Genomic DNA, 17,512 nt, shown 5'->3' with positions numbered 1-17,512 from the left:
CTTGTTCATTTCTTCATATATCACCCAGGTCATAGCGCGATCCTCGCTACGTTTTAAGGTAGATGGTATAGGAGGGAGAGAAGAGGTCTCAGGTGTTATTTGACTTGCAGAATGCTCGGGCGCAATACTCTCAGACTGGAGATAAGATAAATCATCTATAGCATCACTCCCAATGAGGGGAAAGGGGTAGGTTTCAGATGGTTGAGACATTAGGATGGAAGGGCAGTAAATGTATGTAAGATGTAAAAATGATCAAATAGAAGACCAAGTCAACTAACTTATGAGATTGCATGAGGTATAACTAAATGCAAGCAGCACTAAAAGCTAAACATGTGACTTCAGATTAGCTGGTCTAAAAGCCTCCTTATTGGACAATATCCAATGGGTCTATGGGCTGGCCCATGGGCCGGCCCATTGGCCCAAAATTCAGGGGGTAAGGCCATCCCCCCGCTGAAAACCCCATCTGAACTTTTTTTTTTTTCACCTCTGCGATCAGCTCATATATATCAATCAAGCCACTTTTTTTATATTGTATGCTTATATAAAGTAGTTATTATGATTTTAATCAGACCGTATTAAACTCTTAGATTTATATACGAAAATAGTAATATGATGGAAATATTTAAGATATTGTCTTGCTAGGTGAAATACATGAGTACTGTATACAATGAATATATATCTCTGCAATCAAAAGGCATTTGTAAATTTGGTATTAATAGCATAGTTAAGAGATGGTATACAAAACGATGGTATTTTATCGAGCTAAGTAAGCAAGTTATGCATTAGTTTTATGCAATTTGGGAGCCAAATGGGCATTTCGTGGGCCGCCCATGGGCCGGCCCATTGGCCCATGGGTGGGCTGACCTGACCCCCGGCCCATCCATGGGCCTTGTGGGCCGGGCCATGGGCCTGAAACTCGGCCCAAACCCGGCCCAAAGCCAGGTCTAGTCATAGACGCGAGCTCATGTCGTGATTCGAGGTCTTGAAACTCCCAGCCAGAATGAATATCTGGGTTGGTTTGGCTTCTGTTGTATAGCTAGACTATGTACAAGTTGTATCAAAGAATGATCTCTCAAGGCATGGGTTTGCGGATTGCCGACACATACTTAACAGGTCATTAGCGAACTTCCATCACCCAATACCGGGGAAGCACTTACAGGAATGATCTGAACTCTCTTCAGATCCCAGACACCACTTTTTGCATAGATGTCGCCATTAATGGCCTCCCAGGCGTCCTCTACACTTTCACCGGTGTAGACAATCATGCTGCCCTTGAACGGCGGATCTTCACCTTCTGCTAGATGTTTGTCGAGCATGGCACCTTTACCAACAAGCTTCGATATACTTTTGCAGCGTATATAGTAGGGAACTCACCACCAGCAACCAGTCTTTCCGCTTCAACAAGAGGTTTAATTTCTTCGTAATGGATTCTGCAATAGTTGGGTCAGAGGTCAAAAGAAATCGATCCGCATGACTTACGCCCTGACTTTCTTCCTAATATCAAGCGCATTAGGCTTATCCGGGAGAATGCACAGAAACTCCTTTGCTTTTCCAGTAGTCGTAGCCATGGTCCGAGGACCAACGGCGCGAATAGGTGAGAACTCTACCCTAGAAAGGTAATTCCAGGTAGTGAATAGAGCGGACTTTCTAGCGCAGAATGAGGATGCTGACATTGTGTTTAGATGTATCCCTTGAAATTATTCGATCCGGTCAGAATATCAATCAAAAAGATACGGGGTGATTCAAAAGTCGGCGGAGGTTGCTTATCGACATCAGAAGGGCGTCCCGTTAAGGCATAATAAATTGGATGTATTTTAACTATACTTACTTGAAAAAGGAAATTTTTCTCATGCGATATCATGAAGCCTAGGCAAATGTAGCCTGTTGGGGATAGTCACTCAATACATCGTCTTTCTTTTATTTTCTTATCTATTTTTCTCTAGTATGACCCTCATTCCTGGTACTTTATCGGAATACACAAAACCCGGGCGTCACAAACTAATTCAGCAAATCCACGAGGATGAAGATCTTGCACAGTTTTCTCCAACTCTCTTCGCCGCATATGGCTCGCGGACATCGAGAGGCTGAGAGCCCTCATCCAACAAGCTGAGAATCCAAACTCACGACAAGTTCACATTCACAATATTGAGGCCCTTGCCACCACAAGTGATTGCTACATGTATGTGGTTTTCATCTCTTTTTAATGGCTGTCTGCTATAGGAATAGTATAGGGCTGTCAAAAGAATTGCTTCGACCTTCGAGCATGATGACGAAGGGAAACCTTTGAAAAATGGAGTGGAAATAGTACATTTAACAAGTACCGTCATCATATAATTTGGAATAAAGCTAACTTATCCAGTGCTTTCTACGAGATGGAGAAAACTGCATTCTAACAAAGTCGAAGTGGGCAACCAAATCGCACACATATATTCATCAACTTTCTGGTCCAATACGACTGTCATTCTCCACGGCGCCCTGTGGGAATTCCTACAATATTTCTGGAAAATTGATCCAGCCAAGCGCTGGGAGAGAGCAGTAACAGCCCTGAAAGAAACCCCCAGTCATGTGCTAACCTCCACTTATCTCCAAACGCCCACCGGCTCTAGGGGAAAATGTGCATTGCCCTATAACCAATCTATTTTTCCGACGACCGGAACGCACTGAAAATGCGCTTCTTCTGGCCGAATCAATTCAAACATGAGGCAAAAGACCGTAGACCCTCTATCCCAGATTTGGGGTTTATTACTGCGTTAGAAGCTACCCGGTATTCTACAGTTCTCAAACAAGTAAGCTTATCAACACTAGCACTATCATCCGCTTTGAGAAAGATGATGCGGTTGAATGGCCGCTTGCCGATTGGTATCTGCTTGAGATGCAGTGGGTATTACAGAGGGTGATGGCTCTGAGCAGTGGTGCTGATTACCTGAAGGACTCCGGCTCCTTGAACACTCCCGTGGATGTTTGTCAGTACTCCGGGCGTAATTGAAAGGGTTCCCAAGTCGGCTAAGGGGATTTCTACCCCATCAACTACGGCCGTAGTAGAATAGATTGACTCATAACTTTCCAATTTCCATTGCTCTCTTATAAGGACGATCTTGTCATGTGAGCTCCACGCAAATGTAGCCTGCAATAATAGGCCTATATCCCATCAATCACTCAATATGTTTATCTCCCTTTATACTTTTCTTCACTAATAGCACATTCTTTTCTTTTCGACCTACTAGACCCCTCACTCCCGGCTACAGTATCTAATTCCAGCTCTTCAGTATCCATTCTTGTTGTATCTTGACAAATTATACAGGATTCGAGTATTGCGAAGTCGCCCTGGCATCCCTACAAATGGTTATTTTCAAAACACAGCGTCTATATGGACTTTTTTGTGACCGGGCGATATACTGGATGGGGACTGTTATCCATAACAATTTCAGGCACATGACGAATTTCTTGTCTTCAAAAATAGATGATGGGTGTATGGCGAACATAGTCATCAAATTTACCTTACAGAGCAACACGGACTCCTGCATGGTGAATGCTTTACCATACCGCCCTATTCAATTCATACTTATTTTTAAGACATGTGCGTTTTGTCTCAATAGTCATCTATTATACAGATAATGCATCCCAAAGTGAAATAAGAAACATGCTCATAAGTTGAAACACCATAATTCATCATTCCCGTCATAACAAATCACTTTTATGCGCGCTGATCCCGCTCCAACGCGTCGTAGGGCTGCTGGTTGTCAACACCCTTCTGTCTGGGACCACCACCAGCATCGGGGCCACTCTGAGCCACCCGATACTGGAGGTCATTCAAACCAGCCCGACCAGGATCCTGCTTGTTGCCGATCTGGTTGTTGAAGCTAGCGTTGTACTTGGGGTCGCTGTCAAAACCACCCTCCTGGATGTTCTTGCCATGCGGCTTCGTGTTTCCAAGCTGCTCGGTTACATCGCTCACATACGAGGGAGCCTGGCCCGCGTTGTACTGGCTCTGGTAGCCGCTTCCGCTGGCGCCAGCACCGCCGCCGACCTTATGTGAAGAGCCCTGGCCAGAACCGATGTCCAGACCCTGCTTTGCGGCTGTTGGGCCGCCCGTGTAGCCGCCTTGGGCCAAGTGGGTGCCGGGGAAGTTGCCCTGGCCGCCGAGAGCTTCGGGGTACTTTTCTTGTCTGTCGAGATTCTCACGGGCGGTGCCGACTGCGGCTGAGGGGAGTGTGGTTGCACCAGAGGTGTTAGTGTTGTTAAGGGTAGATTGGGTGCCAGATACACCGAGGGGTTCGGCACCGCGGTTTTGAGAGAAGGCACCGCCGTGGGTGGATGATTCGGCAGCGAGAGAGTCGTTAGGGACGGGGCCGGAAGATTCGCTGATGGGTTGCTGGTAGGCTTGGGGGTCGGTAGTGACCTATTATCGTTAGTTTTTAATACAAGAACGGCACAAAGATGAAATACACACCTTAGTGCTTCTGGAGGCACCGATGGGCTGTCCTTGGAGATCCATGATTGCTGTGATTTGAGGTTCGTAAAGTATTGGGTATATTATGTAGTTGTAGATATAGGTTTGCTATTGCAAGTCTGAATTGATTGTCTGAATGATTGAAGATGTAGAGGCGAATAGAGAGCGATGGCAACGCTATATAGGCAAAGACAGGAGCAGCATGTTGCAGGTGATGTCAGATTGACGGTGGCACGCTTCCAGGTACGTCAACAGTGTTTCCCAGTGTGTGATGCACCCAACCAGCCATATCCGGAAACAGAAGGTGCTATTGTGCCATGGTTCTTCGGGGTTGCTGGAGATCGCAAACTGGGCAGAGACATGGTCGGTTGACGTCATGGCCAGACGAGCAACATCATCTGTGTTCATCAGTCATTATACGGAGTGTCCCTGTAGTGGTAAAGGGCATACCTAGGGTATCTTATTGGGTCCGTGGAATTCATTGAGCTACTCGGGTCAAGCTTCATATTTGTTCTAGCCAGCTTCGATATAATTGGAAATATGGTCACGTGATATACTAAGCCTGAGACGGTCGGAGTATACGGCGGCGATGATAATGAAAGTGATAATCTTATTAGGACCTAAGTAGATGAAATAGAATATACCAACAAAAATGCTTTGACTATTTTTACTAACGATCGTACTGGACATATGGCAATATTAGAATAGAAATTACTCTGCTACGGAGTACGGATGCAAATGATCTTAGATCATGAATCATAAAACTTGCATTATCCCAATCGCTCCACAAAAGTATGCTAGAAATACAATATCTTAGATATCTAAACTAACCCCCTACCGAGAAAGAGCATCTTTTGGAAGTCCATCCAGATTCTCCGTCGCCTGGCGTCCAACATTGCCTGACGGCGCTGTGCTGCGGTGCCATTCGTCTCCGTCGATTCTGACGCTGCTCGATGCGGTCGCAGGGTCCCGTAGAGCACTGTTGTATTCACCAGAGAGAGGACCTTCACGGCTTCCGGAGCCGACGTTGACAGTTCTCTGGTCGGCGGACTGCCAGTCGCTAGCGGTTGGTGGTTGTTCGGGCAATGGCAGGTTGCTCCGGTGGTTTTCAATTTCCTTGGACTTGTTGGTGTTTTCGTTGACCATGGACTGAGATCTTAGTATGCTTTTTACATATCAGAGTTGCGGGTATAACTCACCTTCAAGGCGGAGACTTCAGAATCCTTGGGGATTGTGCCGTTGTGCTGCTGAGCAGTACGGGTCTCCTGCTTCCGGAGGTCCTGGACGTTGGTGTGGCTCGTCATTCTGAAGGTTGTGATTGTGTGATGTTCTTAGAAAGTTCAAGAGAAAATGATTGAAAGATGTAGATTTGTAGATTTAGAATGATGCTGCTGTCTGGAGGCGTTAGAAGAGGCGTTTTTATATGCTCATTTCAACCATGGCTGGGGCGTCAATGCCATAATGACGAAATGCGTGTCTCCAAGTTCCAAGTATCCAAGGCCTGGTCCAGTTGGTTTTCAACTCCACAATAACCACGTCTGGGACAAGACACAGGGAATAATACCACTAGATGAACATATTGATATTAACAATCGTTTCTGGAAAGCAATATCGTGATCGCTTGCTGGGAGAATCGATTGGGGGGCTCTACATCATAGGCCCGTCACAGTGTGTTGGTTATGTAAATCCACTGCACCTTCAGCGCTCCAGATATTGGCAGAACTCAAGCTATCGTTGTGGCCGAAGCTCTCAATCATGGCTCTGCAGTGCGCGCCGGATTGTTAACAGGTGTTGCTGGCCGATTGGCGCAGGTATACCGGCACTTTTGCATCCAGCGCAGTTGCGGGTCCACCTAAATATGGCGAAGAGAGCTTAGTGTTCGTTCCTATCTTTGCTCGTAGACAATTGGAAGGCGAATAGTCAATCGACCTATCGAAGGAGCCTTAGTCGCGCCACGAGTACTGTTCAGTCACGGTGGCATAATTTTTGGCATCCTGTCAGCTCCGGAGATACTCTTGGGTGCCACGGTAGCTTGAGGCTTCCACTAGATATAGAGCATCTGTAGTCCAAATTGAGCAATCACTTACATCTCGTCGAGCATTGGCATGGGAGTTCAGGTCGCGATGTCTGCATAAATGCATTAAAAATGACCCACCGCCTCCCCTTTCAAAGCGGCAGAAAATCGTTCCCCGCCGGCACAGAAGACGCTTTTTCCTGCTGTCTCGTCTCTGTGTGCAGTTTCGAGGGCTTTTCTAAATTGTGTTATATTTTCTTGTGCCCATTGCACCTGATTCCTGACCCTCAAAATGCCCCGCGATCCTTTGATTGGGTTGGTTGGCAAGGTCTGTCCGTCCATCTTCGGTCTTATCGCATGCCGCTGACCAGAGGGATATACAGCCTTCCAGTGGAAAGTCAACGACGCTTAACAGTTTGACAGATGCTAGTTCTAAAGTTGGTATGTACTGACTATTTACTCGGCTTATGTATGCGCAATTGCTTACCAAAATGTCACAATTAGGGAACTTCCCGTAAGTCGCTATCTCGTCTAACCCTCGATCACGCCCTACCTCGCAGTCGAACGTCGCATTCTTCGCTTCATTGCATATCTCTAATCCACGACCAGTTTCACCACCATTGACCCCCAGCGCGCCATTGGCTACCTACAAATAGAATGCGCATGCCAGCGATTCAATGTCTCAGATAGGTGCAAACCGAATTATGGAGGTTGCTTCGAGGGACGGCGGTCTGTTCCTATTGAGCTCCTAGATGTTGCTGGTCTTGTTCCCGGGGCGCACGAAGGACGGGGCTTGGGTAATAAGTTCTTGGATGACCTGCGTCATGCGGATGCTCTGATCCATGTGGTGGATGTTAGCGGGACAACAGACGCGGAAGGTTAGTTTGTCTGGGGGAGGAATTGTTCGCAGGGCTGACAGACTGGCTTTCAGGCAAGGCAACACGAGGATATGACCCGTCCGCAGATATCGACTGGCTCCGTTCTGAGATCGTGCGGTGGGTGTTGGGGAATTTGATGCAGAAATGGTATGCGCTACAAAATCGGGGGAAAGTCGCAAAGACTAACAAAGTCCAGGGGCTCTATCAAGAGAAGACATGTCGCAATCAGTTAGCCAACCACCTTCCCGTTAATTTATCCCGGTTGTTAACCCAGACAGAGGCGACTGCACCCGAAACCCTACAGGGCCAGTTCTCCGGCTACGGAAGCACAATACAAACTGTCATACGGTGTCTGGATAAAATTGGGTTGAAGGAGCCACTTGATGAGTGGTCAGACGAGACGATTGAGACGGTCGTCAGGGCATTCATCGACGAGAAATTCCCCACCGTATTGGCCTTGAACAAGATTGACCACCCCGACTCAGATAAGGTGCGTTCCTTAATCCTGCGCCGATGGCATTGCTGACAAAAACAGAACATCAGCAAAATCGCCAAGATGCAAGATCCTCAGTCGATCGTCCTCTGCTCTGCGGTATCAGAAGTCTTCCTCCGGAGGTTAGCAAAGCAAAACTACATTAAATATGTAGAAGGCAGCGAATTCCTAGACACAAGGGAAGACCTCATCGACATGGGCGAGCCTGATGGTGGAGGTCTGAAAGAGATGGACGAGAAATTAAAGACGTGCGTTCACCCGCTCACATCCCTATGCTCTTACTGACTTTACTAGCCGTGTCGAGAACATGAAAGATATGGTCCTCTACCGCTTCGGGTCTACTGGTGTTGTACAGTGTCTTTCGCGGGCAGCAGAACTCCTGGGCTTGGTGCCAGTGTTCCCGGTCAGGAACTTGCACACGTTTTCGTCTGGTGCGGGGACGGCTGTTTTCCGGGACTGCGTTTTGGTCAAGAAGTGAGTATCTACCAGCTGCACCGAATGTGTCTGTCTACTGACTCCAAATAGAAACAGTACAGTGGGTGATGTTGCGCGAAAGGTCATGGGCGACGTGCCCATTTCGTACGTCGAGGGTGTTGGTGGTACCCGGGTGTCTGAAGATGAGATTGTGGCCGTAGGAAAGCATGATGTACGTTGTCTGCTCTTTTCCATGTTGAACTCTGCTAACAATAATAGGTCCTCTCATTCAAACCCGGGCGGTAACTACTATGTACACTGATGACTTGATAATGAAACATTGCAAAATACTCGTACATATCCAATAGAATAGACCAATCCACTGAACCCCTTAATTCATTGACCCCTCTATGCCCTGTCAGCATACCGCCCACCCCCAGACCCTCCCAAAAAGAAACAAAAGAAATCATACCTGAGCCCTCTCATCATTCATGCCAATAACCGGCTCCGGCGCCTTCGGATGCTCCTCCTTCGCCTTCCTCCCATACCCCGAACCCCCACGCTCAGTAGTCGCCTGGCTCTGCGACCGATCTGCAATGCCCTCCTTGCGATCTCGCTCTTCCATTCCGAGACCAGAGGCTTTGGTCTCGGGGTCTGTGGTGTCGGCGTTGTGCTTTGTGCGGTCGACGGCGTGTTCCTGGGGGGGCATGCCGCGCCATTTTTTGAAGAGTTTGTTGTAGGCACCGCTTATGGAAATTGGGCGGGTTGCTTGCGTTTGCGATCGAGGTGTGGTTGTGAGGGTGGTTGTGGTGGTTGGGCATAGGTGAGAGAGGTGGGTGAGGGATGTGATGCGGCTTCGGGGAAGTGGCATTTTGCTGTTTGCTTGTTCTGCTTGTTTCGGAGTACTGTGCTGTAGAATATAGGTTGAATATGTGATAACGGTGCTGTATAGAGATTAGTGTCTAGAATTACTTTTAAAGCTGGTCGAACATATAGCTCGTCTGTATGACGTTTCGATGTTGCAATAGTACGGGGTGGATCAATTACTTCTCGGAGCGATGGAAATTTGGATATTCTCTTGGCTCCTAAAGAATATCAAGTACGCTATTACTCTTTATCCTTCTACATAGGATACAGGGTGTTGTCGCGGCTCCTTCCAATTAGCTCATCAGTGTACGTAGGCATGCATACAAAAAACTACAAATGCAAGGCACCGGGCTGTGAAGCTGGCAGTAAGCTCCAACCTCTCAGAAAGTAGACATAGTAACAATGTACAATACCCTATCTTCGTGGTTTTCATTGGGATAACCGTTCTATTTATGAACATAAGACTGACGAAAAAGGAAAGACCCTGGTAGCCATATCAAGCCACATCAAGCCACATCCACTTACGTCATGGCTCTCTACTAACTATGGCGCTGCCAGATGCGGAGCGGGTAAAGTATACATCCGGGGAATATAGGGTTAGGCACTCTTCAGAGTAATAAAGGAAGAACTCTGTTAAGAAACTATCAATCACATAGGGCTACATACGGACAATCTGGTGCTATTATCGCATTTTCAAATAATACCGCGGCGTTAGATAACAATGCGAAAAGTCCTGTTTTTCTTTCCCGCTTCCCCAGCATTGATTATGCCAAAGGATCAATAGAAAATAACGATTAACTATCGTATAACTAGCGCAGGACGGCTCCTGGTCGTGCATTGGCTGTTCAATGATTGGGACCCCAACGATGCAGCATCAATCCAGGATAAAAACATTTACCGGTTGCTGGACCTGTCGCTCGCGCAGGTTGAAATGTGATGAGAGAAAGCCCAGCTGTCGTCAATGAACACGTCGAGGATTGGACTGTGAGGGTTACTCTACTAGATTACAGTGGCTGGGGCCTGGTGACAGTGGGCCGGGCTTGAGGGGCAATATTAACACTACAAGACGTCGATTCCAGCAACGGCGCCTCCTCCCTGGTAAGTACCTTCCCTCCCTTTCTTGTTTCTCGGGTATGCTGCTAACATATTGTTTTTTGTTGAGCAGTTGCGACGATGGACCACTTAAACGATGCACAGTTGGATGCTGCTCTATGTGACGTTGAACAAAGTGAAACTGGAGCTCATACGTATCCCAGCGGCCCTTTTTCCGTCTTTCGCATCGACCGTGAGCCAAACAAAGGACTGGAGGATCTGGATAATTATTTTTTCTCTGACAACCCGGGCTCGAACAGACATAGTTTGTTAGATCCAATTCCCGACAGTCTGTCTGTTTCATGTCTGGAATTGGAATTCGAATTTGGGACAGTTTCTTCGGAGAATATAGGAGATGGTAATGGCTGTCATCCCAAGAAGAACATGTCCCAGTCACTGCCAGTGAGCTGGGTGGTTGTTCCCTGGTAACTCAGACCGGTGCGCAACGGTCGGGTGGTTTGGTCATAGAGAATGGATTGAACAAGAAGCCAGGGACAGAACTAGAAGCGTCTGTGGAGCAGAACCTCGCAATAGAGGTGGGAATTGACGCAATGCTTCCAGATGGTCAGGGCCAATTCACTAGACAAGACCAGGTTGCAACAACTGAGCTGGGGGGAAGTCGTATTCTTTTCAATCTGACATTTCTGACCGTGCAAGTTCGCCTTCTGTTGGATCACTACTGCCAGCATGCCCTCCCAATATTTAGTATACTAGAGAACGGAAACACACCCTGGCGGTAATTCCACCTAGCCCGATCTTTCCAGTGTAGTAGCGAAATGGAGATCACAGGCACGTCAGCATTTACACGAAAGGCCCTTCTCTCCGCCGTTCTTGTGTGCAGTGCGTACAATCTGCACAATTGATACATATGCCAGGACCAATGCAATGCCGCCAACTGCTGGGCAAGAATAGCGTTCAATCACTTCAATCACCGTCTCCAGGCAGTCAAGTACCTCCGCGAGTCAGCCGGTACCCGTGACGTTGCATCGACAAATGCCGAATACAAAGAACATTTGGCGGCAATGCTGTCTATGGTTACCGTTGATGTTATTTCTGGAGACACGAGGACATGCGGGATTTATTCAGATGGATGTGAGAGTCTGATTGTCACTTATATGAACCACCCATCCAAAAACAAAAAGAGCTCTCATACTGTCCGTGCCTTGCATCGCATCTTTTTCTTTCTTCGTCCTATGCAGAAGGGACATTGCGTATGTGTAACGTGGCATCCACTGAGATTCCAAATGAAAACAGCCAAACAAGGCTTCAGGGCCGTTCAGATGCCTTTCTTGAGGAGCTGGAATCAACTTTAGCAATTGACGAGCACTGTGAAGAGCCCGCCAATTCCTCCTGTGAACTAATCCACTGGGTTCCGCCAGAACTGCTGGCTCTATTACGTCGAGCCTGTCGACTACTCTCTCAAAAGGAGCAAGATATAACAAGCACTAATCTCACAGTAGCCTGGGAGCAGCTAGAAGAAGACATCCTAGAATGGTCCATAAACGACGCCATTCGTCATGTGAATAGCTGGCCACTAAGCAACGGCAACAAGCTAATTCTCCAATACCACATGAGGGCCTTCCATCAAGCCATCATTATCTTCTTCTGCCACAGAGTCCAGCGGATGCACCGCCTGTCACGGAGTACGGGCATTCACCAACAACGCAAGATGTTTGTAAACTTTGGCCTGTTTGAAGATAGGGCAGGAACCCCCTTCGCACACTAGATAGCGCAGCGCTGGCAGGCCCAGCTTCTTTCTTTCCTTCTCCATGTTAGTATTTCGATAGAGAGTCTACCAATAAATTTATATTGTTCGAGACTGTCACACCGCCGCCGCCACGTACAGCAGTATGTGGAAATAGTGATACACCATTTCAAATAAATTGAGAAGGTTAAACAAAAGCAGCGTATTTGGGCAGGTCCTGTGCTTTGGCCTGCTTCCGTGGCGGCTTCAGAGGTTATTTCACAGGATATCGAGGCAGAGATACTGCAGTGGTTTGAATTGATTGAAAAGCATGGAGTGGGAACTGCGCGACGTACACGTGAGGCGCTTCAGAAGATGTGGAAAGGGGAAAATAGCGTTGATTTGTGTCCTGTGTCTGCAGAACCTTATGAAGCACCTCTTATAATGACTTGATGGGAGGCTACGCGAGAGCCTTGCAATTGGTTACTTATCTATTAATGCTTTTTCATTTTGTCACCATAGAGGTTTAACTATCCACTATGCTGCTGAAATCCCATACTCTTCGCTTTCTGCACCGCCTTAAAAACAGTATCCGCCAGCATGGTTCGTAGGTTGCCTTGTTCAAACTCTGAAATTGCCTGGCCAGTTATGCTCCCCGGTGCCGATAAAGATTCCCCTAAATGCGCAGGATCCATACCAGTTGATACCAAAGGAGATGCCCCCCGGACGTATTGTGATGCAATATGCAGTGCTGTATGCCTTGGAATGCCTTCTTCCACGCATTGGTTTACGATAGCCTCAGTCGCCACGGTAGTCAATGCATAACTTACCGCGCTCGCCCCCGTAGCCGCTTCAAAAATGCTATCTGGGATAGGATATACTTTCCCGGCGTGTTGGAATATCCATGAGACGAGGTTCAAATATCTGTTATCAGCAGGGTTGTGGGGGATAGCAAGGAGAGAAGCGGATTCGTGAATTCGAGTCCCGATGTTCGGCATGGCCCGAATCACTGTAGTCTTGTCCTCGGTTCTCTTTTTTCCATCAGTGCCAGCGCCATGAATCGCATCCTTAATATGGCCCGTCGAAATACCAGCCAGAATGCTAATTATCAACTTTCGTTCAAGCACACGTTGCATACTAGGCGCTCCAAGAACGTCGTTGACAAGATACGGTGGAAAACTTAGGAGCACGGCGTCGGCATTCTCTGCGACTTTCACATTGGCATTGCTCGTAAAGTCTATTGGTGCGGTATTGTGGCTGAACTCGGCACTCAATCGTTCCGAGGATGCTTGATTTCGTACGGCGACTGAGATGCGAGATATGGGGCTTTCTGGTTTGCCAACCGATGGTAGAAGGGCTGTTAGGAGTGCCTTTCCCATGTGGCCTGTATGGAAGTATACCGATTATGGTCAGTAATGAGTGTAAAATGGGGGGCAGGTTTAGAAATAGCGATTGTTTTGTACTCACCACAGCCGAGCATAGCCAATCGAACAGGCTTCCTGCTGATGGAGGTCATTTTCTAAACATGGTTTTGATACGCTAACGGATAAGAAGTAAGGCTGTGTTACTTCTTTTTCTGCCGCTGTACCAAGCACGAAGTCTGGTCTTATGGTTGGTGTCTAACGATGGGTCATTAGTATTGTCTCATGTATTCGGGTCCTGGCTCCGAACAGCGGGGTTGTCTGTAGAAAGGCCATGCGCAACGCTGAATTGAAAGTCAATCGATCAACCAATCTAGATTTGGTCAGTACAGTGGTAATAAGAAGAAATAAAGCCATTGCAAGCATCTTCTCTGTCTGGCTTCCACTAGTCCTTGAATACACCCTCCAGCGAGCAGCCGACAGCGAACTGGAAACTAATGCCTTCTGTTTCCCGAGATAATATCACAGTTGAGTACGGAGTATTCGACACACCAATAAGAGATTCTGAAATTGGCATCGGTCTGGACTTCCGAGTTGGTTGAGTCTCGAGTAACAAGAAGTCCTATCATGCACTTGATCATGATAAGCTGCAAACAACTACAGTCCAATGAAAAGATCATCCCATCTCTGATCCACTTTAGATCATAACCAAGTAAAGTAACCGACGGCGATGGCTCTCCATGCCAATAGTGGACAAGAAGAAGCAACCTCACATATGTTCATGGCGATGAACACTCGGTTCCCATGTTCCCATTCCCTGGTATGCTTTGTAGGAGCATCCCAGATGGTTATTCTCGTCAAGGCTAAGTGATGGTAGTTTATCCAGGCTTACTGTCTATGCAAGTGTATATATATTGGCCGAGCAGGAGCCACAATACGACACTTTGTTGCTTCAATACTTTCTAGGCGTCCTTCCGCATCCAGTCTTTACAAAGTTCCTCTGCCAAACTGTCAACAATGGCACCTCACGCTCAATCTCCAGGCGTCGAGAATGACGTCCCAGGAGTACTCGTTACCCCAAGTCTTTCGAAAAAGCCTGCATATAGCGTTGATCTGTGGCAGCAGAAGGTCCGCGGCGGGTTTGCGCCCTTTCCGGTAAGGCATCTTCTTTCATGACGCAGTCATAGTTCTTGGCTGAAGGTTGAGAAATCTAGGTCGCCATCGGGCGAGCTGGTGACTATAAGCTGTATGATGTTGACGGCGAGAAATACATCGACATGATTTCCCAATTCGCTGTTATAAACTTCGGCTACAGCAACCCTAAGATCGTGGATGCTGCCATCTCCTAGATCAAGAAGTCTCCCTTGATTAATACTAGCATTCACAGTTGCTTATGCCCAAAGGTACACCCATTAGGACTGACATCTTGCATTCGAGAATATAAGCCGTCCACCAGATACCCCGATATCGTTCGGTTGCCTGAGTCCCTAGCGCCTCGAGGGGGGGGTACACCAGTGTGATAGCCGTGAACTAACAAAATGCGCAAAGCCTGTCCTATCCTGTCTATCGTTAGTAGGTTGTATCAGACAACAAGTAGAACGAAAATTTACCAGGTTGTGCGCAGAGGTCCGCCAGTCAATGCATTGGAAATAAAGATCCATTGAGCTCAGCAGCTCAGCAGACGTGCTTGGGTCTCTCCACAAATAGCAGTAATCCGGGAGCATCAGAAACGCCCTTTTGAACTTATTTGCCCCCCGGTGGAGCCCTGCCCCTGGTATTTATTTCCACAAACCCTTTACCAAGGACAATAATGACCAGAAAGTGAATAACCATAATCCAGACGTGTGTATCTTTTCGGCTGGGTTGTGATAGAGCTCATACAACTGGGGCATAAATGTTGGCACATCGAACAGATGAAAGATTTGACCTTTGTGGAATTTGTAGCATTGATAAGGAATAGGGAATAGCCCAACAAGGGAAGTCCTATGATGTCAGGAATCGCGGTTGTCCGAAGGCCGTCCCATCCTAAATCATAGGTTGCGGAGTCTATATGCTGTGCTGTAGTGGGGAAGGGAGACTTATGGATGGACTGGTGACTGAGTTGGAGAAGCCGCATTGTCAGTGGCCAATTTGACGTGTGTCCGAGATAGTCTATGGTAATCCATTAGTTGATTAGTTCTGTCAGTGCAATGCAACGGTGAAACTCACGGGCCTCCAACTATGTCTCTGATGTATCTCGGTGATCCAGTCGACAAAGGATTCACCATCCTAGCATCATGCCTATGACCATCATTATCAAGACCAGCCTCTAGCATGTCAGAACTCGGATCAGGTGATAAGATGATATTACAAGAGTTCGTGCCAATCACTGGAGAGCGCATTGGGTCGACATAGTCAATTGATGGCTCTGCGCACCTATTGTTGCCTGATAACTGCTCCTGCAAGACATTGATCTCTTTCCCTAACTCAATAGTCCGCCATTTCAGTTCCGACAGGTGCTTTTTTGTAACCAGGATTTTGGTGTCTTCGCCCTCGAATGTACACGCTGCCCTGCGACGTTTGCAATTGTCGCGAGGGCAGCCGCCTGTGCATTTGATCTTTTGCCGACGACATCGCAGACATCTTGTTACGATTGTTAGCAAGCACTCGGGAAGAGATAAAAACAGAAAACCTACGCGTATACCACCCACCTTTTCGCGGGATCGTTGGTGGTTCCACCCATACGGGCTTACTTATACCATAAAACACAGCCGGTTTGAGTTTTGGTGGGATTAAAGATGCCTGTCCGCCGTCCGTCGAGATGATTAAAGAGAAGTGAGCAGCCGAACCCCGCAATTCCACTATTGTATTAGCAGATTGAGTAGATAAACAAGAATCCTATTGCTATCAGACCTGTAGTATCCTTGGTTAGTCCAATCCTGCAATTCGACCACTATAGATTTCCCCGCAGTGGACTTTCGGTTGTCGCTATCCTCCATTCGGAATTCGTCCAAGGGAGGTACTTCATGAATCCACTGTGTAATGGTTGGAAAGCCCCGGGCAAGAATAGACGATAGCACCAGAGGGTGGGGAGATAACGGCAGGATGCCCAGCTTGTGGCTTGGTACGTTGACTTCGTTGAATATCAGTAAAAGAGGAATACAATATAGCCTTATCTAAATACATCCTAAATCTTTGCATAAAATTCCGGTGTATCCTTCCATAGCCCAACTAGGCTATCTGGGTCATCGCCAAGTACCGGGTCTTTCTTCGGCTTCGCAACACTCCATACAGCCTTAAACCTTCCAGCATCCTCTTTACCGATTATAAAATCCCAATCACCACGGTTCTCCGGATACGCACCCATCATGGTAAACCCCGTAAGCTCAACCTTCGCCAGCGCTTCTTCCACATTCGCCGCCTGGATCCCCCGTCCTCTCCCCGGCGTGAGCAAAGCGAACGGCGCAGCCGGTGTAGTATCATACGTCTTATGCGCCACGCCAGCCGGGATAACAAAGACGTCGCCGGAACGTGCATCAATCTCAACACCACCGTTCTCTCTAGCCCCGGACCAGGTGTTCTTGTCGAGGTCCGAGTCTGTGTCAGCAACTCCGAAACGGATTGTCGCTGTGCCAGTTAGGACGACCATGCACTCGTGAACTGCGGAGTGGTAGTGGGACTGCTGAGTTGGGCCGTAGCGGAAGATCCATTGTGTTTTCCAGCCATTTTGGTGGAATCTGTTGTGTATGTTTTCGGGGCGAAGATCGGATTCGGAGAGGAGGCCTTTGTAGTGGAGGAGAGGTTGCGGGGAGTTGGGGATGAGGTTTGTGGGTGGGAGGTAGTATTGATTAACGTGGACCATGCTGGCGACTGTCTCATGGACTAGATTCTAAATTTGAATATATAGATTAGACCTGGTCGTCTTATTTGTAGTTTGATTAAGCACAAGCGTTACGGCGTCGGACGTTCTCCCGGTTGACCTTGAAGCTGTCAGCCCGGGAAGAGGTCCGAGATGCAAATTGAATGTTAGAGCTTGGCCAACACGGTCTTTATAATTAACTACTCAAAGCTAGGCAGAAAAAAGCTGCACTGCTCCAAGACATATACAGAGCAGCAATTACTTGTGTATGAATTGGTCCAACGCACAAAGCAGGTAGCATACTTTTACCGCGATTGGCTGATCCCGAAGTCCTCGTATATTGTATGAATGTTGAGTCAACTGCCATGTACTTGCAGGAGATTATTGATCTGCTGTACATAGATATTCGATGGCTGCAGTA

The 17,512-nt window shown here is 47.6% G+C and overlaps 11 protein-coding genes across 11 annotated transcripts; 3 read left to right on the top strand and 8 right to left on the bottom strand.

Annotated features, from left to right (window-relative positions):
* Nucleotides 1-775: 775 nt before the first annotated feature.
* EURHEDRAFT_408405 (uncharacterized protein) lies at nucleotides 776-964 on the bottom strand (the record flags this gene model as incomplete). Its single annotated transcript, XM_040780821.1, has 1 exon — nucleotides 776-964. A coding segment is annotated over one exon (189 nt), but the record flags the coding sequence as incomplete, so codon positions are not given.
* Nucleotides 965-1,072: 108 nt separating this feature from the next.
* On the bottom strand, nucleotides 1,073-1,673 carry EURHEDRAFT_447269 (YciI family protein; the record flags this gene model as incomplete). The annotated part of the gene is made up of 4 exons (XM_040783660.1): nucleotides 1,073-1,105; nucleotides 1,158-1,321; nucleotides 1,375-1,430; nucleotides 1,480-1,673. The coding sequence occupies 4 exons, from the start codon at nucleotides 1,671-1,673 to the stop codon at nucleotides 1,073-1,075; spliced, it is 447 nt and encodes a 148-aa protein (XP_040642836.1).
* A 1,840-nt stretch (nucleotides 1,674-3,513) lies between these two features.
* Nucleotides 3,514-4,938, bottom strand: EURHEDRAFT_383318 (uncharacterized protein). Its single transcript, XM_040779571.1, has 3 exons — nucleotides 4,901-4,938; nucleotides 4,451-4,848; nucleotides 3,514-4,399 (listed from the first exon to the last, which is right to left on the bottom strand). Exons 2-3 carry the CDS (start codon nucleotides 4,493-4,495, stop codon nucleotides 3,695-3,697), a joined length of 750 nt encoding a protein of 249 aa, XP_040642835.1. The 5' UTR covers nucleotides 4,496-4,848; nucleotides 4,901-4,938; the 3' UTR covers nucleotides 3,514-3,694.
* A 264-nt stretch (nucleotides 4,939-5,202) lies between these two features.
* Nucleotides 5,203-6,075, bottom strand: EURHEDRAFT_408400 (uncharacterized protein). The gene is made up of 3 exons (XM_040780820.1): nucleotides 6,015-6,075; nucleotides 5,650-5,951; nucleotides 5,203-5,599 (listed from the first exon to the last, which is right to left on the bottom strand). The coding sequence occupies exons 2-3, from the start codon at nucleotides 5,752-5,754 to the stop codon at nucleotides 5,285-5,287; spliced, it is 420 nt and encodes a 139-aa protein (XP_040642834.1). The 5' UTR covers nucleotides 5,755-5,951; nucleotides 6,015-6,075; the 3' UTR covers nucleotides 5,203-5,284.
* A 596-nt stretch (nucleotides 6,076-6,671) lies between these two features.
* On the top strand, nucleotides 6,672-8,640 carry EURHEDRAFT_408396 (Ygr210 GTPase family protein). Its single transcript, XM_040780819.1, has 11 exons — nucleotides 6,672-6,792; nucleotides 6,848-6,905; nucleotides 6,969-6,978; nucleotides 7,074-7,342; nucleotides 7,396-7,489; nucleotides 7,539-7,570; nucleotides 7,621-7,832; nucleotides 7,878-8,083; nucleotides 8,130-8,309; nucleotides 8,361-8,481; nucleotides 8,529-8,640. The coding sequence occupies exons 1-11, from the start codon at nucleotides 6,757-6,759 to the stop codon at nucleotides 8,553-8,555; spliced, it is 1,245 nt and encodes a 414-aa protein (XP_040642833.1). The 5' UTR covers nucleotides 6,672-6,756; the 3' UTR covers nucleotides 8,556-8,640.
* Nucleotides 8,641-8,665: 25 nt separating this feature from the next.
* Nucleotides 8,666-9,265, bottom strand: EURHEDRAFT_129206 (uncharacterized protein). Its single transcript, XM_040777733.1, has one exon. The coding sequence runs from the start codon at nucleotides 9,118-9,120 to the stop codon at nucleotides 8,716-8,718; it is 405 nt and encodes a 134-aa protein (XP_040642832.1). The 5' UTR covers nucleotides 9,121-9,265; the 3' UTR covers nucleotides 8,666-8,715.
* Nucleotides 9,266-10,052: 787 nt separating this feature from the next.
* Nucleotides 10,053-11,569, top strand: EURHEDRAFT_399430 (uncharacterized protein; the record flags this gene model as incomplete). The annotated part of the gene is made up of 6 exons (XM_040779925.1): nucleotides 10,053-10,100; nucleotides 10,127-10,214; nucleotides 10,282-10,610; nucleotides 10,643-10,744; nucleotides 11,084-11,419; nucleotides 11,522-11,569. The coding sequence occupies 6 exons, from the start codon at nucleotides 10,053-10,055 to the stop codon at nucleotides 11,567-11,569; spliced, it is 951 nt and encodes a 316-aa protein (XP_040642831.1).
* Nucleotides 11,570-12,422: 853 nt separating this feature from the next.
* EURHEDRAFT_520310 (pyrroline-5-carboxylate reductase family protein) lies at nucleotides 12,423-13,454 on the bottom strand (the record flags this gene model as incomplete). Its single annotated transcript, XM_040786817.1, has 2 exons — nucleotides 13,360-13,454; nucleotides 12,423-13,276 (listed from the first exon to the last, which is right to left on the bottom strand). Exons 1-2 carry the CDS (start codon nucleotides 13,406-13,408, stop codon nucleotides 12,423-12,425), a joined length of 903 nt encoding a protein of 300 aa, XP_040642830.1. The 5' UTR covers nucleotides 13,409-13,454.
* An 816-nt stretch (nucleotides 13,455-14,270) lies between these two features.
* Nucleotides 14,271-14,602, top strand: EURHEDRAFT_374212 (uncharacterized protein; the record flags this gene model as incomplete). Its single annotated transcript, XM_040778614.1, has 2 exons — nucleotides 14,271-14,408; nucleotides 14,468-14,602. 2 exons carry the CDS (start codon nucleotides 14,271-14,273, stop codon nucleotides 14,600-14,602), a joined length of 273 nt encoding a protein of 90 aa, XP_040642829.1.
* A 74-nt stretch (nucleotides 14,603-14,676) lies between these two features.
* Nucleotides 14,677-15,555, bottom strand: EURHEDRAFT_408394 (uncharacterized protein). Its single transcript, XM_040780818.1, has 3 exons — nucleotides 15,462-15,555; nucleotides 14,864-15,404; nucleotides 14,677-14,812 (listed from the first exon to the last, which is right to left on the bottom strand). The coding sequence occupies exon 2, from the start codon at nucleotides 15,367-15,369 to the stop codon at nucleotides 15,049-15,051; it is 321 nt and encodes a 106-aa protein (XP_040642828.1). The 5' UTR covers nucleotides 15,370-15,404; nucleotides 15,462-15,555; the 3' UTR covers nucleotides 14,677-14,812; nucleotides 14,864-15,048.
* Nucleotides 15,556-16,419: 864 nt separating this feature from the next.
* EURHEDRAFT_446795 (cupin domain-containing protein) lies at nucleotides 16,420-17,094 on the bottom strand (the record flags this gene model as incomplete). The annotated part of the gene is made up of 1 exon (XM_040783630.1): nucleotides 16,420-17,094. The coding sequence occupies one exon, from the start codon at nucleotides 17,092-17,094 to the stop codon at nucleotides 16,420-16,422; it is 675 nt and encodes a 224-aa protein (XP_040642827.1).
* Nucleotides 17,095-17,512: the final 418 nt, after the last annotated feature.

This window comes from Aspergillus ruber, assembly GCF_000600275.1.
Source record: "Aspergillus ruber CBS 135680 unplaced genomic scaffold scaffold00002, whole genome shotgun sequence".
NCBI classification, from domain to species: Eukaryota; Fungi; Ascomycota; class Eurotiomycetes; order Eurotiales; family Aspergillaceae; genus Aspergillus; species Aspergillus ruber.
This window is presented reverse-complemented; position numbering and strand designations above follow the sequence as displayed.

Bases quoted from the DNA above. Each gene is read 5' to 3' on its own strand.
- EURHEDRAFT_383318 (XM_040779571.1), bottom strand. From the start codon at position 4,495: ATGGATCTCCAAGGACAGCCCATCGGTGCCTCCAGAAGCACTAAG. The intron at 4,400-4,450 runs GTGTGTATTTCA...TAACGATAATAG, and splicing joins GTGCCTCCAGAAGCACTAAG to GTCACTACCGACCCCCAAGC.
- EURHEDRAFT_408400 (XM_040780820.1), bottom strand. From the start codon at position 5,754: ATGACGAGCCACACCAACGTCCAGGACCTCCGGAAGCAGGAGACCCGT. The intron at 5,600-5,649 runs GTGAGTTATACC...CTAAGATCTCAG, and splicing joins CTGAAGTCTCCGCCTTGAAG to TCCATGGTCAACGAAAACAC.
- EURHEDRAFT_408396 (XM_040780819.1), top strand. From the start codon at position 6,757: ATGCCCCGCGATCCTTTGATTGGGTTGGTTGGCAAG. The intron at 7,571-7,620 runs GTTAGCCAACCA...TAACCCAGACAG, and splicing joins GAGAAGACATGTCGCAATCA to AGGCGACTGCACCCGAAACC. The intron at 8,310-8,360 runs GTGAGTATCTAC...GACTCCAAATAG, and splicing joins GACTGCGTTTTGGTCAAGAA to AAACAGTACAGTGGGTGATG.
- EURHEDRAFT_129206 (XM_040777733.1), bottom strand. From the start codon at position 9,120: ATGCCACTTCCCCGAAGCCGCATCACATCCCTCACCCACCTCTCTCAC.
- EURHEDRAFT_408394 (XM_040780818.1), bottom strand. From the start codon at position 15,369: ATGCGGCTTCTCCAACTCAGTCACCAGTCCATCCATAAGTCTCCCTTC.